This window comes from Ylistrum balloti, unplaced genomic scaffold (assembly GCF_031769215.1).
Source record: "Ylistrum balloti isolate Yb309-2 unplaced genomic scaffold, AGI_CSIRO_Ybal_v1 Utg369856, whole genome shotgun sequence".
Classification (NCBI taxonomy): Eukaryota; Metazoa; Mollusca; class Bivalvia; order Pectinida; family Pectinidae; genus Ylistrum; species Ylistrum balloti.
The window spans coordinates 502,457-521,332 of record NW_026782006.1 but is presented as its reverse complement, the minus strand read 5'-3'; the positions used below and the strand labels follow the sequence as shown (position 1 = coordinate 521,332).

General features: G+C 36.9%; 1 protein-coding gene across 1 annotated transcript in view; it reads right to left on the bottom strand.

Annotated features, from left to right (window-relative positions):
• Positions 1–3,087: 3,087 nt before the first annotated feature.
• LOC132545791 (ralBP1-associated Eps domain-containing protein 1-like) overlaps positions 3,088–18,876 on the bottom strand; it is a 66,837-nt gene continuing 51,048 nt past the window's right edge. The window contains exons 9-19 of the mRNA XM_060209483.1: positions 18,367–18,539; positions 17,641–17,843; positions 17,235–17,328; positions 14,579–14,842; positions 8,807–9,001; positions 8,523–8,569; positions 7,003–7,197; positions 5,602–5,635; positions 5,426–5,454; positions 3,993–4,081; positions 3,088–3,351 (exon numbers count right to left, since the gene is read on the bottom strand). Of these exons, the coding sequence (XP_060065466.1) occupies positions 3,180–3,351; positions 3,993–4,081; positions 5,426–5,454; positions 5,602–5,635; positions 7,003–7,197; positions 8,523–8,569; positions 8,807–9,001; positions 14,579–14,842; positions 17,235–17,328; positions 17,641–17,843; positions 18,367–18,539 (1,495 nt within the window). The 3' untranslated portion in view covers positions 3,088–3,179. The remainder of the gene's footprint in view (positions 3,352–3,992; positions 4,082–5,425; positions 5,455–5,601; positions 5,636–7,002; positions 7,198–8,522; positions 8,570–8,806; positions 9,002–14,578; positions 14,843–17,234; positions 17,329–17,640; positions 17,844–18,366; positions 18,540–18,876) is intronic.

Below are 18,876 nucleotides of genomic sequence, written 5' to 3'. Positions count from 1 at the left end.
ACAGCCTTATGTCTCAGTGTCTGAGTAAGGTAGTGTACAGCCTTATGTCTCAGTGACTGAGTAAGGTAGTGTACAGCCTTATGTCTCAGTGTCTGAGTAAGGTAGTGTACAGCCTTATGTCTCAGTGTCTGAGTAAGGTAGTGTACAGCCTTATGTCTCAGTGTCTGAGTAAGGTAGTGTACAGCCTTATGTCTCAGTGACTGAGTAAGGTAGTGTACAGCCTTATGTCTTCGTCACAGCATGATAGGATACAGCATGGCATTAGTTTCTGTGTCCCAGTAGGTTGGAAAAAGCCTTTAGTCTCTGAGTTAAGATTAGGTAGAATACAGCCTTAAGTCTCTATGTTTCAGTTAGTAAGCATACAGCCTTAAGTCTCTATGTTTAAGTAAGGCAGCTTACAGCCTTAAGTCTCTATGTTTAAGTAAGGCAGCTTACAGCCTTAAGTCTCTATGTTTAAGTAAGGCAGCTTACAGCCTTAAGTTTCTTGATTGAAGTAACACAGTATAACTGTTTTGGATGACACTGACCTAAATCAGGTCACTATAAACTCTCCAGATCTTCATGGTCATAGAAAAGTACATCATCATTTCGACAAGGTTATACCTTAAATTAATGTAAGGCATGAATCAAAGTTTATATTTAAATCACACACTGATGACAGATTATTTCATCATCCAACAAAAACATGAATAAAAGCATGCTTCAATGAATATATTGCTCATTACTAATGTCTTCAGACTCATATTCAAATATGAATGGATGGTTATCTGTATAGCTTGCTGCAAAATATAATAATGATACTGGTACATGCTTTCACATAACACCTTTGAAAGGCTATACATATTTAGAAATTATATCAAACCAGATAAACCAAACAGAATTATAATTTCATAATTCAATTAGAAATGAATTAAAAGTACCTAGATAATATAACATGACTGTTCATCCAGTGGCAACTTTTATAGAGTTCATCAATTACATTTCACAATCAAGATATATTTAACAATTAAATGATAAAATGATGGGTGTACAGAGAGCTGATGACTTTTTCTTACTTTAGATAAAATCTTCTGAATGGTTAACAACAGGTTTCTATAACTGTACTGGTAAACTGTTGCTGTATATTGTAGCAGTGAATGAAGTCCTGTCTTAAAGTCACTACACATGTCTCTATTATATTTTTGGATTTCCATTGTTGAACAAAACTTTGTGGGCAAACATCCCACCACAAAATTCAGTTGACTGATTAAATTTGAAAAATATGTGTGAGACATCAAAATATTTAACAAATCATTTGTTCCTGATTCTGCCACTATTACATCCTTTGTTCTCTCCATAACTTCTTCAAACTATTATCATGTATTCAGCAAATATATAAATAGCATTATTCATGTTCAAATATACTTATGGGGAGACAACTCTCTAATCACATCTCTAACTTTGGTAATGCCCTTTTTCACTTTTTCTGTTTAAATCTTTAACAAACCATTTCATCTTTAAAACTCTACAATTTCATTTGAAATATAAATATGAGGAATCCATATCACTTTACTCACAGGAACTATATACTCTGTGTTATATATCATATTGGTCAATACAAAAAGTTTACTACAATCACAGTTCTCTCCCCTTCCAGAGATCTTGGCTTTGTGACTGATGTTAAAACATAATATAATCATTGGCCCAGGTAAGGAATGACTGTGTCCACTAAACATATACACCTCTATAGGAGATGAACTTCCTAGAGTAATGAATGGCCAATGTGAAGAGCTCCCTGGTCATATCCAAAGGATTTTGAGTAAACACTGCACCAACTTCTGCCTGAAAAGTATTGCTGGATACCTTGAGAATATTTTGTATGATCTGACTATCAAGTAATTATTTGAGATGTAATTCTTTTCCTCCCACACAGATGCCATGTTCCCAGTCACATTCTCCTGATGTGTGATCCATTTCAGATCTAATGTCCCAGCAGCGACAACAAATCATGTTTAGTTAAGACCACTACTTCCCGATGATTCTCACTACATCACAGGCTACATCTTGTTTAACTAGTATCATCAGTTATTGTCACTTCACACAAAACATCCAGCAAATTAATTGATGGGATATCCTACCAAGATCTCTCAGCTGGATAGGAAGTAGGAAAGATCTCACAGTTGAATAATGGGGAAGGAATGAGATCTCACAGCTGGATGTAAAGAAGGAAAGCTTTCAGAGCTGGATATGAAAAAGGAAAGATTTCGGAACTGGATATGAAGAAAGATCTCATAGCTGGGTAATGGGGAAGGAAAGATCTGACAGCTGGATAGATCTCATAACAGGATAAAGAGAAGTATAGACCAAGTGAGTTTGGTCAAACTACTATACATTTTGTCAGCAGGATTTTTATACATAATCTACCAGGAATCATTCAACTGTAGAGTTTCATAATTTTCAAAGATTCTCTGGGTTACACAGAGTTTGAGAGGAAAGTTGATATAGCACTAGAGTATGTGAAAGGCCTGTGTAGAATACGGAAGTAATAATGCTTCGTGTTAGTTGGTGTGGTGTGGACAGCCTGTGTTCATTGGTTGTGAAGGGGGCCTATGGTAGCTGGTGTGGTGTGGAGAGCCTGTGTTCATTGGTGTGGTGAAGGGGGCCTGTGTTAGCTGTTGTGTTGTGGAGGATCTGTGTAAGCTGGTTTGGTGTGGAGAGCCTGTGTTAGCTGGTTTGGTGTGGAGAGCCTGTGTTAGCTGGTGTTGTGTGGAGAGCCTGTGTTAGTTGGTTTGGTGTGGAGAGCCTGTGTTAGCTGGTATGGTGTGGAGAGCCTGTGTTAGCTGGTGTGGTGTGGAGAGCCTGTGTTTGCTGGTTTGGTGTGGAGAGCCTGTGTAAGCTGGTTTGGTGTGGAGAGCCTGTGTAAGCTTGTTTGGTGTGGAGGGCCTGTGTTAGCTGGTGTGGTGTGGAGAGCCAGTGTTTGCTGGTGTTTTGTGGAGAGCCTGTGTTAGCTGGTGTTGTGTGGAGGGCCTGTGTTAGCTGGTATGGTGTGGAAAGCCTGTGTTTGCTGGTGTTTTGTAGAGAGCCTGTGTTAGCTGGTGTTGTGTGGAGGGCCTGTGTTAGCTGGTATGGTGTGGAGAGCCTGTGTTAGCTGGTGTGGTGTGGAGAGCCTGTGTTAGCTGGTGTGGTGTGGAGAGCCTGTGTTAGCTGGTGAAAGGTTTAAGGTGCTCCAGTTGTATCTCTAGTGCTATACGTTGCTCCATGACTTCCTGAAGCTCCTGGTTGAGTTCGCTGTTGAGGCGCTCCAACATTGTATTTCTCTCTTTGTGGGTTCGTATTGCCATTTGTAGATCTTTCTTATCACGACTGACTTGTCTGTAAAACAGGTAACAATATGTTCTATATAATGAACCAAGCACAGAAATGTACTAACAAAAGTATACCATATACAGATCATGATGAAACATGTTTATTTGAAACATTATTTTTGGATTATATTTTGCTAAGAGAAACATAACATTCCCTTTATATGGCACTAAATATCCTTGCTTTAATGATGATTCCAAAAGAAATGGACATAAATCCAATCAACATTTCCCCATTAGTTCTTTTTCTCCTTCTTACAGAGGGTGTTCACTGTCTTCCATTTACAAAATCCTTTCTGATATTTCAGTACTCAAAATCTCTTTATCTATCTTTTCAACTCCTCAAAAGGTGTTACCTCTATTTCCTATGTTTGGTGAAGTCCTATACTTTTGGAGGGACACGTACCTCCATTTACATAAAGCTGTTTCTCTTTTAAAGTCTACATGGAATTAGGCGTAATAGTTTTGTGCAGGTGTAGTACATTAGTACAGTTTTAAAGGAAAATTTGATCAATGTGAATGACACATAATGGACATAATATATATTATAACATATTGAACACTGGACAAGGTGATCTAACCATTTCGTAAAATATGTTGATGGTGATTTAATTAGATGACATTGTTTAATTCTGAACAGATCATGCTTACCTCATAGCAAATATAGGTGCCCTCTGTTTCTCCCCACTTCCTGCCTCATCTTCAGTGGGGAGGTCGAAGGTCACACCAGGGGAGGTAACCTGTATTACCAGTTAAAAAAATTGTTAAGAACAAAGCCTATAAAACATACTAATTTTTTGTAAATACAACCAACCAGTATATATAGTGCCTACCTGTAGTAATCTGTCTAGTGACTGTCTACAGTGACTACCTACAGTAATCTGTCTAGTGACTGTCTACAGTGACTGCCTACAGTAATCTGTCTAGTGACTGTCTCGTGACTGCCTACAGTAATCTGTCTAGTGACTGTCTCGTGACTGTCTACAGTGACTGCATGTATATAGTGACTACCTGTAGCAATCTGTCTAGTGACTGTCTACAGTGACTGCAAGTCTATAGTGACTACCTGTAGTAATCTGTCTACAGTGACTGTATGTCTATAGTGACTACCTGTAGTAATCTGTCTAGTGACTCTCTAGTGACTGTCTACAGTGACTGCATGTCTATAGTGATTACCTATAGTAATCTGTCTAGTGACTGCATGTTTAGTGACTGTCTACAGTGACTACATGTCTATAGTGACTACCTACAGTAATCTGTCTAGTGACTGTCGACAGTGACTCTCTAGTGACTCCCTACAGTGACTTTATGTCTACAGTGACTACCTATAGTAATCTGTCTAGTGACTGTCTACAGTGACTACCTACAGTGGTTGTCTAGTGACTGTCTACAGTGACTGTGTCTACAGTGACTACCTATAGTAATCTGTCTCATGACTGTCTACGGTGACTGCATGTCTACAGTGACTAACTGTAGTAATCTGTCTAGTGAGTGTCTTCAGTGACTGTCTACAGTGACTGCATGTCTATAGTGACTACCTATACTAATCTGTCTTGTGACTGTCTACAGTGACTATCTACAGCGACTGCATGTCTACAGTGACTACATACAGTAATCTGTCCAGTGACTGCATGTCTAGTGACTGTCTACAGTGACTACATGTCTATAGTGACTACCTATAGTAATCTGTCTTGTGACTGTCTACAGTAACAATACCACACAGCTTTTTAAACACAGGAAAACAATGACAAATAGTTTTATAAACACAGGTAACCATAAAAACATACAGTTTTATAAACACAGGTAATGATAACACATTAAACACAAGTAACCATAAAAACATACAGGTTTATAAACACAGGTAATGATAACACATTAAACACAAGTAACCATAAAAACATACAGGTTTATAAACACAGGTAATGATAACACATTAAACACAAGTAACCATAAAAACATACAGGTTTATAAACACAGGTAATGATAACACATTAAACACAAGTAACCATAAAAACATACAGGTTTATAAACACAGGTAATGATAACACACTTATAAACACAGGTATATAGTGTTAATGACTGACCTTCACACTGCCTGTGGATGTTGTGTTGTCTGCAACAAGAAATTATCAGTGTAAATAGATTTATAGTATACATATATATTTATCACAGAATAAAGAAGATTAAAATCAAATCATCATTGACTTCTTTTATTTCCCTTATATTAATCCTGACCCAATTATAAAGAAAACTGTCTCACCTCCAGACTCTGGTCCCTGGGATACACTGGGTTCCTGTTAATTAGATAATTAACACATTCATCATGTACATCTGATATATATACTACCTACATAGATATACAAAGAACAATCTAACCTCGGAGAGACAACCAAACTACCTCAAAAACATTTACTTCTTTTATATAAATTAATTCCAATGAATGGCTTAGAAACCTGTATATATAGATGTTTTTTCCTTTTTCCTTTTCTTGATTTGTTGGGCTTTGACCTAGAAACACCTTTCCACTAATCATCATGCCTCTTCAGCTTTTGATTAGTCAAAAAACAAGATGTTTAAAGGTTTGAACAAATTTAACCCTTGTGACTTTGAATGAAGGTCAAGGTCATTATTTTCACAAATATTGTTGGGCTTCATCTTGGGAATCTATCACCCAAACACCATGCTTCTGTGTCCTTTGGTTATTCAAAAGAAATCTTACAAAACTTTTGAACAAATTTGACCCCTGTGACCTTGAACATGAATCAAGGTGATTTCTTTTTGCAAACTTTTTCAGGCTTCATCCTAAGAACATGCGAGTCAAATATCATGCCTCTAGGCCTTTTAGTTCATGAGAAGTATTTCAAATATTTTTAAAAAACTGATCTCTGTGTCCATGAACAAAGGTCAAAGTAAATTCTTTTTCCAAAGTTTGTCACACTCCATGCTAGGAACATACCACCTAAATATCACTCTCTCTGCCTTTCAGTTCATGAGAAGAAGTTGTTTAAAGCTTTTAACAAATTTGACCCCTGTGACCTTGAACAAAGGTCAAGGTCATTTATTTTCACAAACTTTGTCAGGAGTCATGCCAGGAACATACTAGCCAAATATCAAAAATTTGGTCCACTGGTTACTGGGAAGAAGTGTTCAAAGGAAAAACAAAACAAAACGGCCGAATGTGGGACGACAGACTCTACACCATAGCATAAGCTCTCTTGGCCCTTCCGACCGGTGAAGCTAACAATTACGAACTAATATGAAGTTGTTCCTTAACAAGCGAATTCAGATTCAGAACCAAAACAAAGTTTTGTGTATAAATTTTAAGTGGTAACCAACTCAACTCTTTTGTGCATTAGAGGACTTCACACTTTGTAAAGCAAGACTAACCTGTTTTGTGTAGTAGAAGAGTTATCCCTTTTGTGTAATAAAACCCATCAGTTTTGCATAGTAAATCACTCACAAGTTTTGTATAAAAGACTAACCTGTTGTTTTGAAAACAGTTATGTATAGACTACTTAGTCTTGCACAACAGAAATTTCACCAGTTTCCTATAGTAACAGACTCAACGTTTTGTGAGATAAAAGACTCATAAGTTTTGTAAAGTAAAAGGATCACAGATTTTTTGTAGAGAAGACTCATGAGTTTTGTGTAGAAGACTCACCAGTTTTGTGTAATCTTGTGAGAGATTTCGGCGTGTTCTGTCAGAATCCTCCACCGACCCATCAACAGAATCTATCTCAGGAAGGACTAAAACTTCTTGTGAAGGAATTGACTCGAACTTTTTAAATTCTGGAAATTTACTTTTTTTATCTGATGCTATTACTGCTCCATCAGCTGATCGTCGATAGGCAGGACTCTGGAAATATACATACATTATATACACTGTACCTAACATCCACTGTATACACTGTACATAACATACACTGTACCTAACATACACTATATACACTGTACCTATCATACACTGTATACACTGTACCTAACATACACTGTATACACTGTACCTAACATACACTGTATACACTGTACCTAACATACACTGTACCTAACATACACTGTATACACTGTAACTAACATACACTGTATACACTGTACCTAACATACACTGTATACACTGTACCTAACATCCACTGTATACACTGTAACTAGCATACACTGTATATACTGTACCTAACATACACTGTACCTATCATACACTATATACACTGTATCTATCATACACTGTATATACTGTACCTATCATACACTGTATACACTGTGCCTATCATACACTGTACCTATCATACACTGTATACACTGTACCTATCATACACTATATACACTGTACCTATCATACACTGTACCTATCATACACTGTATACACTGTACCTATCATACACTACATACACTGTACCTATCATACACTGTACCTATCATACACTGTATACACTGTACCTATCATATACTACATACGCTGTACCTATCATACACTGTACCTATCATACACTGTACCTAACATACACTGTATACACTGTACCTATCATACACTGTACCTAACATACACTGTACCTATCATACACTGTATACACTGTACCTTACATACACTGTACCTAACATACAGTGTACCTAACATACACTGTACCTAACATACACTGTACCTATCATACACTGTACGAAACATATACTATATATACTGTACCTATCATACACTGAGTACACTGTACCTAACATACAGTGTAACTAACATACAGTGTATCTAACATACACTGTACCTAACATACACTGCGATAGGCAGGACTCTGGAAATATAAATACACTATATACACTGTACCTAACATACACTGTACCTAATATACAGTGTACCTAACATACACTGTACCTAATATACACTGTACCTAACATACACTGTACCTAATATACAGTGTACCTAACATACACTGTACCTAATATACAGTGTACCTAACATACACTGTACCTAATATACACTGTACCTAACATACACTGTACCTAACATACACTGCGATAGGCAGGACTCTGGAAATATAAATACACTATATACACTGTACCTAACATACACTGTACCTAATATACAGTGTACCTAACATACACTATAGAAAATGTGATTTCCACAAAAGTATACCCTGTCTTTTAATTTAATAACTATTAACCAATTTTTGTCTAATACTTGGGGCCAATACTTACATCTTTGGGTGAAGTTCTCGGAGGAACAGCTGGTGGTGTAGAAAGACCTGTACATAATATAGTATTTATGTTAATCGCCAACAAAAATTTTTTTCTGGAGATATTTAGACAAAAAAATGTTTCAAACAGAAATAAAATAATTTTTTATCTTCGAGATAAGAAACAAAACTATCTTTTTCTAATCTTCCAGATTCAGGAAAACTGGATTTAGTAAAAGATATATGAACATGACCCTCTTAAAAGGAAGCATGTACTTATAATGTTGATGCCGAGAAGCTACAAACCTATACCAATGAGATCCACAGACAGACTACGGCCATGTGGCTGAGCTCCCGGCCGAGGAGGAGGACGAGGGGGTTCCTGGTTGACAACATTATCTAGACTGTGAGTAGATGATAATGGCGGTCGATCCCCTTCTCCAGAGCTAGGTTGACTAGTAACAGGAACTGGTATCAGGAGACCGCCAACACCTCCTGGTACTAGAAAAGTTATCAAAGGGAGGTAATAACTGATCTATATTGAGTGGACTAGATTTTACGGTTATCCTACATGTAAGTTTGTTTTTTGTTCTCTTCCAGGGTAAGTAGTACACATCTCACCATTTATTCTTGTTTGTCGTGTCAGAAAAACATTATATTGAATAAGCTGAATCATATTTTTGGCTATTTTGTGAATACAAAACTTATGTTTTTTAGTAATTCAATATATAAGGTACATTTCTGACAAATGAAAGGGATATTCTGTCCAAGATGCAAAATTTCTGACTGTTCAATCCCTTGTAGGACTCATTCTAATGACTTTAGTTTATTATCATACTATTGTTAATATGAAAATCTCTCCTGTGGTCAGTTTGGACAGGTGAAATTGGAGGGAATCCTCCCAGTCAAATCATCTAAATATAGTACATCAGGATATCCCAAACTGAAAAGTCACTGAATCATATGTTCCAGTCTATCCTACCTTATAGTTTTAATTCATTTACAAAGTCTTACATGTATTCTTGTCTATAGCAAACTCCAACATGTCAGTCGTATTATTTCCCTAACAATACAGGGTACCTCACAAACTTTAAACATTGAGTTGAGTGGAGTGTGTTTTGTCAAAAAGCTAAAAAAAATGGGAGATAAAATGTCCATAAAAATCTACATTTCAACAGGTAACTTTCACTATACACTAGACAGCTATATCTTCAATATCTAATTCCATCACAAAAGTCACAACTTTTCAAACAAATACTGAAACTCAAATGAAAGTAAAGAGTGTTTAGGGGATTCTTCATGCAGTCAGACAAGCAACATGCCAACAGAAGTCTTCAACACCACCAACATCAGAAGTATGTACCACTCAATCATGCATACTACTGCCTCGGTCACGGACAACTACATACAAAGTAAAATTTGAAAGTCTTATCCATTTAACAGTAGAAACATTTGAAATGTCCTGTATGGTTGTTGATCATCTGGGGAGGATAGTTTAACCCTTAATTATTAAAACTGTTCACAACATAACTAAGAATCCCAAATGACTTTTAATATCAGCATCAATGATATTATCATCATGTAATCCCTAGATGTGTAACTCAGCTGGATTTACAAAGAAATATCAGCTCTCAGTTTGATATACCATGATACATAATTTCTAAGCTTTATAAAGCCCGAGATTCAAGCTCTCAATATGATGTCTTTCTCTAGATAAAAAGCTCCCAACCAATTGTAGATAGTACCACTAGTATATAAGCTTTTTCTAAGCTTTATAAAGCCCGAGATTCAAGCTCTCAATATGATGTCTTTCTCTAGATAAAAAGCTCCCAACCAACTGTAGATAGTACCACTAGTATATAAGCTTTTTCTAAGCTTCATATAGCCCGAGATTCAAGCTCTCAATATGATGTCTTTCTCAAGATAAAAAGCTCCCAACCAACTGTTGTGTCCTTTATATCCCAGCTCCCAGTCTGATGAGATATTACTCCTATCACTAAGTGTTCTTTATATTCTACCTCCCAGACTGATGAGATATTACTCCTATCACTAAGTGTCTAGATTCCAGCTCCCAGACTGATGAGATATTACTCCTATCACTAAGTGTCCTTTATATTCCACCTCCCAGTCTGATGAGATATCACTCCTATCACTAAGTGTCCTTTATATTCCAGCTCCCAGTCTGATGAGATATTACTCCTATCACTAAGTGTCTAGATTCCAGCTCCCAGACTGATGAGATATTACTCCTATCACTAAGTGTCCTTTATATTCCAGCTCCCAGCTTGATGAGATATTACTCCTATCACTAAGTGTCCTTTATATTCCACCTCCCAGACTGATGAGATATTACTCCTATCACTAAGTGTCTAGATTCCACCTCCCAGCTTGATGAGATATTACTCCTATCACTAAGTGTCCTTTATATTCCAGCTCCCAGACTGATGAGATATTACTCCTATCACTAAGTGTCCTTTATATTCCACCTCCCAGACTGATGAGATATTACTCCTATCACTAAGTGTCCTTTATATTCCACCTCCCAGACTGATGAGATATTACTCCTATCACTAAGTGTCCTTTATATTCCAGCTCCCAGACTGATGAGATATTACTCCTATCACTAAGTGTCCTTTATATTCCACCTCCAAGTTTGATGAGATATTACTCCTATCACTAAGTGTCCTTTATATTCCAGCTCCCAGTTTGATGAGATATTACTCCTATCACTAAGTGTCTAGATTCCAGCTCCCAGTCTGATGAGATATTACTCCTATCACTAAGTGTCTAGATTCCAGCTCCCAGACTGATGAGATATTACTCCTATCACTAAGTGTCTAGATTCCAGCTCCCAGTCTGATGAGATATTACTCCTATCACTAAGTGTCCTTTATATTCCACCTCCCAGACTGATGAGATATTACTCCTATCACTAAGTGTCCTTTATATTCCACCTCCCAGACTGATGAGATATTACTCCTATCACTAAGTGTCCTTTATATTCCACCTCCCAGACTGATGAGATATTACTCCTATCACTAAGTGTCCTTTATATTCCACCTCCCAGTCTGATGAGATATTACTCCTATCACTAAGTGTCCTTTATATTCCAGCTCCCAGTTTGATGAGATATTACTCCTATCACTAAGTGTCTAGATTCCAGCTCCCAGTCTGATGAGATATTACTCCTATCACTAAGTGTCTAGATTCCAGCTCCCAGACTGATGAGATATTACTCCTATCACTAAGTGTCCTTTATATTCCAGCTCCCAGTCTGATGAGATATTACTCCTATCACTAAGTGTCTAGATTCCAGCTCCCAGACTGATGAGATATTACTCCTATCACTAAGTGTCCTGATGAGATATTACTCCTATCACTAAGTGTCCTTTATGTTCCAGCTTGATGATATATTCCACCTCCCAGACTGATGAGATATTACTCCTATCACTAAGTGTCTAGATTCCAGCTCCCAGACTGATGAGATATTACTCCTATCACTAAGTGTCCTTTATATTCCACCTCCCAGACTGATGAGATATTACTCCTATCACTAAGTGTCCTTTATATTCCACCTCCCAGACTGATGAGATATTACTCCTATCACTAAGTGTCCTTTATATTCCACCTCCCAGACTGATGAGATATTACTCCTATCACTAAGTGTCCTTTATATTCCAGCTCCCAGACTGATGAGATATTACTCCTATCACTAAGTGTCCTTTAGATTCCAGCTCCCAGACTGATGAGATATTACTCCTATCACTAAGTGTCCTTTATATTCCACCTCCAAGTTTGATGAGATATTACTCCTATCACTAAGTGTCTAGATTCCAGCTCCCAGACTGATGAGATATTACTCCTATCACTAAGTGTCCTTTATATTCCAGCTCCCAGACTGATGAGATATTACTCCTATCACTAAGTGTCCTTTATATTCCAGCTCCCAGACTGATGAGATATTACTCCTATCACTAAGTGTCCTTTATATTCCAGCTCCCAGACTGATGAGATATTACTCCTATCACTAAGTGTCCTTTATATTCCAGCTCCCAGACTGATGAGATATTACTCCTATCACTAAGTGTCCTTTATATTCCAGCTCCCACACTGATGAGATATTACTCCTATCACTAAGTGTCCTTTATATTCCAGCTCCCAGTTTGATGAGATATTACTCCTATCACTAAGTGTCCTTTATATTCCACCTCCCAGACTGATGAGATATTACTCCTATCACTAAGTGTCTAGATTCCAGCTCCCAGACTGATGAGATATTACTCCTATCACTAAGTGTCCTTTATATTCCACCTCCAAGTTTGATGAGATATTACTCCTATCACTAAGTGTCCTTTATATTCCACCTCCCAGACTGATGAGATATTACTCCTATCACTAAGTGTCCTTTATATTCCACCTCCCAGACTGATGAGATATTACTCCTATCACTAAGTGTCCTTTATATTCCAGCTCCCACACTGATGAGATATTACTCCTATCACTAAGTGTCCTTTATATTCCAGCTCCCAGTCTGATGAGATATCACTCCTATCACTAAGTGTCCTTTATATTCCAGCTCCCACACTGATGAGATATTACTCCTATCACTAAGTGTCCTTTATATTCCAGCTCCCACACTGATGAGATATTACTCCTATCACTAAGTGCCCTTTATATTCCAGCTCCCAGACTGATGAGATATCACTCCTATCACTAAGTGTCCTTTATATTCCAGCTCCCAGACTAATGAGATATTACTCCTATCACTAAGTGTCCTTTATATTCCAGCTCCCAGACTGATGAGATATTACTCCTATCACTAAGTGTCCTTTATATTCCACCTCCCAGACTGATGAGATATTACTCCTATCACTAAGTGTCCTTTAGATTCCAGCTCCCACACTGATGAGATATTACTCCTATCACTAAGTGTCCTTTATATTCCACCTCCCAGTTGGATGAGATATTACTCCTATCACTAAGTGTCCTTTAGATTCCAGCTCCCACACTGATGAGATATTACTCCTATCACTAAGTGTCCTTTATATTCCACCTCCCAGACTGATGAGATATTACTCCTATCACTAAGTGTCCTTTAGATTCCAGCTCCCACACTGATGAGATATTACTCCTATCACTAAGTGTCCTTTAGATTCCAGCTCCCACACTGATGAGATATTACTCCTATCACTAAGTGTCCTTTATATTCCAGCTCCCAGACTGATGAGATATTACTCCTATCACTAAGTGTCCTTTATATTCCAGCTCCCAGTCTGATGAGATATTACTCCTATCACTAAGTGTCCTTTATATTCCAGCTCCCAGACTGATGAGATATTACTCCTATCACTAAGTGTCCTTTATATTCCAGCTCCCAGTCTGATGAGATATTACTCCTATCACTAAGTGTCCTTTATATTCCAGCTCCCAGTTTGATGAGATATTACTCCTATCACTAAGTGTTCTTTATATTCCACCTCCCAGACTGATGAGATATTACTCCTATCACTAAGTGTCTAGATTCCAGCTCCCACACTGATGAGATATTACTCCTATCACTAAGTGTCCTTTATATTCCAGCTCCCAGACTGATGAGATATTACTCCTATCACTAAGTGTCCTTTATATTCCAGCTCCCAGACTGATGAGATATTACTCCTATCACTAAGTGTCCTTAAGATTCCACCTCCCAGTGATGTATATAATTCGCTACCAAAGAAAAGTGATCCAACATGTTAGGTCCATGTAACAGGAACTGTTTGATATTTATTGAGGGGATCTGTGATGGGTTATCATTCTTGTAAGTACGAATTTCTGTGATACCTATTTTATAAACTCTGATAATAGTGAAAACTTTATCTCTTACAATCCCTGCCTAACAAGACTTTTAATTTCTGTGATACCTATTTATGAACCCTGATAATAGTGAATAATGATACCCTATAATTACCTTTCTATGATGCCCTATGGTTCATACTTGAATAAAACTGATTTGCAAGGTTATTCCAACAATACATAAAAATACTTGGAATATAATTAATCTAAGTTGTTGTGGTATCATCTGTTTGATCACTGTACCTGTATTGGTTTTCTTTGGAACTGGCCTTGGCCTACTGACAAGAGTTATCTGCCCTTGACTAGCAGGCGCAGTTTTGCTGCCAGTGCCAACTTCATTTTGTTGGACGGTAGTTGTTTCAGCAGTATAATTAGTCTCAGTGTTGGACCGCTGTTTGGTTGTCACAGTTACCGTGGTGATAGTAGTGGCAGCGGTGGACATGTTAGGATCATTCTGCAAGGATTCTGATTGGTCGGGAAATGAAGTGTCAACAAGTGGGGCCGGCTCTGGAAACATTCAGACACCAAATGTGCAAGAAATAGAGACCAAGCAAACGACAGCCAACAGAACACAGTAAGTTCTGGCTAGATTGTTCTAACATCAAACATACATCAGCAACCAACTTTACTGGGTGTGTTCAAAATGATTCTATAATCCTAAAAAATTTTTGAAATGCAACTATGAAAACTGATTATCTGAAAGTTAAGCTTTACAGGGAATATTCTGAAAGATAAGAATAATGAGTCAATTTCATCAATTATAGTTAATATAAGAAATAAAAGGGGCCATTTTATGCGAAATTTAAAGACAATGAAATATGGGGGTTAAATTAATTTTTGTGGTCATTGTCCCCTTGACCCCCTCAGATGATCCTTGTGGTTCATGTTCCCTTGGTAATCTGCATGTAATATTTTGTTTGTGTTCCAATGGTAACTTTACAGGTATGTAAAATCTGACATCTGTGTTACAACAGTAACCTTACAATTATGTAATATTTTATCTTTGTTTTCCCATGGTAACCTTCAACGTATGTAATATTTTAAGTTTGTGTTGCAATAGTAACATTACAAAATATTCACTATTGTGTTTTGTGTTCCTATAGTAACCATACAGTATGTAATATTTCAAGCTTGTGTTCCTATGGTAACCTTACGAAGAGTAAACATTCTCACTTTTCAGCTTAGCTGTCACAGAATCAATTTGTTGTTCATACTAAATAAACCCCAAACTTGTTCAGTAATCATGTAAGTAATTTATCTATGTATCATCACGTGATGATATCTCAAGAAAAAAAAACTCTTTTCAAACAGTTAGAACAATCTGACCATACAACCCTTCCTTTCCTTCATGCAACATTCTGTTTTGTTCAATGAAAAGCTAAGGAACAGCTTCATTTAAATCAATATATGTCAAAATTAAATCAATATCTGATTCTAAACAGAATTTGTCAAGGATACAGATAAATTATTAGAAAACTCAACTTCCTGAAATTTAAACAAAACAATACAATTACAATTCAAAAGTAGGAATTCCATGCATCTAAACATGCAATCTAAAAGTGATAAGGTTCTACCATGCACTCATTTAGTTATTTGTAAACAGGGTTCTTCTGAACAAAGATAAAAACGGAATGACAAGGTTCTAACAAGTAATCTTATATAGCTATCAGTAAATTGGGTACCTCTGTAAAGAGACCAGAATAGAGTAACAAGGTTCTAACAAGTAATGTTATATAGCTATCAGTAAACAGGGTACCTCTGTAAAGAGACCGAAACAGAATGACAAGGTTCTAACAAGTAATGTTATATAGCCATCAGTAAACAGGGTACCTCTGTAAAAAGACTGGAACAGAGTGACAAGGTTCTAACAAGTAATGTTCTATAGATAACAGTAAACAGGGTACCTCTGTAAAGAGACCGGAACAGAATGACAAGGTTCTAACAAGTAATGTTCTCTAGATATCAGTAAACAGGGTACCTCTGTAAGGAGACCAGAATAGAGTGACAAGGTTCTAACAAGTAATGTTATATAGCCATCAGTAAACACTGTGCTCTGGTCATTTACTATGTATAAATGATCCCTTTCCTTTTTTTAATGTTTTATTGCCAAAGCAAGATAATTCCTGTGTCTTACAATCTCAATATGCTGACCAATAGGAAGTAAAACATTTCCACAAAATCAATGTTGTCAATTTGTTTAATCAAGGTGCCTCAAGGGAGGCAACTCTTCTTAAACTTCTACAGTAATGTCTCTGTATAAACACTGAATGCAGTTCTAGACAGGCAACTACACAAGCCATAATTCCTGACGGTCATTGTGGAATAGAATTACTTTACTTTACACTCAATAATAAGCTTCAAGCTAAGCAGAGACACCAAGAGATAGTGTGACAGACAAGAAACAGAGTCTCTTTTCCTACATGTATCTAAATCATCCATTCCTTTCTGTTTAAAATCATTGACTAATTTAGTGTCATTTTTCTTGTCTGAATTTTAGTATAATTCAACTCCACCATTAATTGTATCTATAGAAGTTTTATTTCTTTGCAAAAATCAGACTAAAATCACTTAATTAACTTACGATTTTTGTGAATACTTCGTGATACACAATGTAGAATTTTTGTGATACACAATGTAGAATTTTTGTGTGTACTTTGTGACACACAATGTAGAATTTTTGTGTATACTGAGAATATATTTTGTGATATACTTCACAGCCTTTTTACAACATAAGATATCCTTTACACTAATAGATCATTATCAACTATGTTGTAAGTTCTTCCTTTCTAGATCTTTGACATCCAGTAGCTCACTGTTCACTGTTAATGTTCATCAGAAGTAAAGTGAGAAGAGATAGAAAGAGTTAGTAGAAAGCCGCATACACTAGCAGCCACAATACCTGAAAACGCCCTACCCCTTTCCACACCCTCGGGTGGGTACCGTTGACTCTCCGGAGACATTCTCACTGGTACAGGCTGCACAATTTTGGCTTCCTGTAGGGCAAAATGTCAATAAATCTTCAATATACTTGTGTGATGATATATGTGTAAGGTAGTGTATCACTGACTCTACATAAACCAATACGGATGATCACAACAAGTATAAATCATATCACTTTACAAACGTTTAAAACATTCAGTCTTCCTGCAACATGTCAGACCACAATCTATATGTACAGTATTCTAACACTATCACTGGAACAGCCCTTGTAAAAATCCCTTTTTTCAATAAATGTGTAAATTTTTAACAAGAATGAGTAGAACAGAGTAGACACTCAAACCCAGATTTACTGAATAAACACTAACAGGATCTGAGGGTACCGGTTTGGAGAATTCAAAGTTGGCAGGTTTGATGCTGGGTGAGGACATCTCGCTAGAGGTCTGGGGCGATTCCTGGATCAGGGACTGGGCCCAATGGGCACCTCCACTCTGCTGGGCTGGAGGCGATGAGGGGGGCGTAGTCCGTTTCAGCGTACTTCCGGGAGGCAGGTCTGCAGCGAATGGCTCCTCTACAATATCCGAGAAAATAAAAACAAAATTACATTTTGGAAGAGGAAGTTGATATAAAAATATATTTTAGTGAAGGACAATGCAATCTGTCTGATATTGACAGTTTTTATTGACTGTCCTAAAGCTTCACTCCCTGTAAAAATCATAGTTATATGTGTCATTGAAGAGATCCTACACAAAGGGTCATCCTGATCAAACATAGAGTAAAATTAGGGGGAAGTTTTACTGTTGTCACATTGATCTGATTGAGAAATATTCTATTTCTGTGTGTGATATTAAGCTTGAACCTCTTTTGAGAATTTGACACGATTTCCTTGGACTGACCAAGGTTTACATGGCATGTGTCGTTGACAAAGCAGAAGATGCTTCATCTTCTGGAACACCTAGTATTATTTTCCTTGTACCTTTTTGAAAGTCTCTGTGTAAATCGTTCTTGTTCAAATTTTGCCCTAGTTTTATTGAATTTGAGTTTGGATTATGACATATTGGTATTTTCTTGTATTCTATAGTAGTGTATGGTACTATATGTACTACCTATAACAGACTTACCATTGGTAAAAGCAGAGTATGGCATGAGAGAGAATGGAAGTCGATCTGGTAGCTCAATATCATTTCTCCGTAATACCACTAAATGCATAGCTATACAGAACTCCTCTAGTGATAACGCACCATCACGATTCAAATCAGACAGTTGCCTACAAAAGACAGGGTCAATGTTAGAGATGTAGAAACAATGGTAGTCTACATACAAATTACATTCCTTAAAGTATGTCAGTTTCTAGCTCGGTAACAAAACTTGGATAATTATAAATTTGACATAAAATATCTACACTGCAATGGCTCAATCCTACATACAATGACTCGTACTGATTATTTTTAAGACAAATATCACTTGTAAACTTCATTTTATACAAAGCATCATGAAAGCTGGAAATTAGCTGTTTCTTTGAACCTTGATTTTATTAACAATGATTATGTTTCATCACTGCAGTGAAATGTGTTTGATTGTAACACATAATACTGGTAATTATA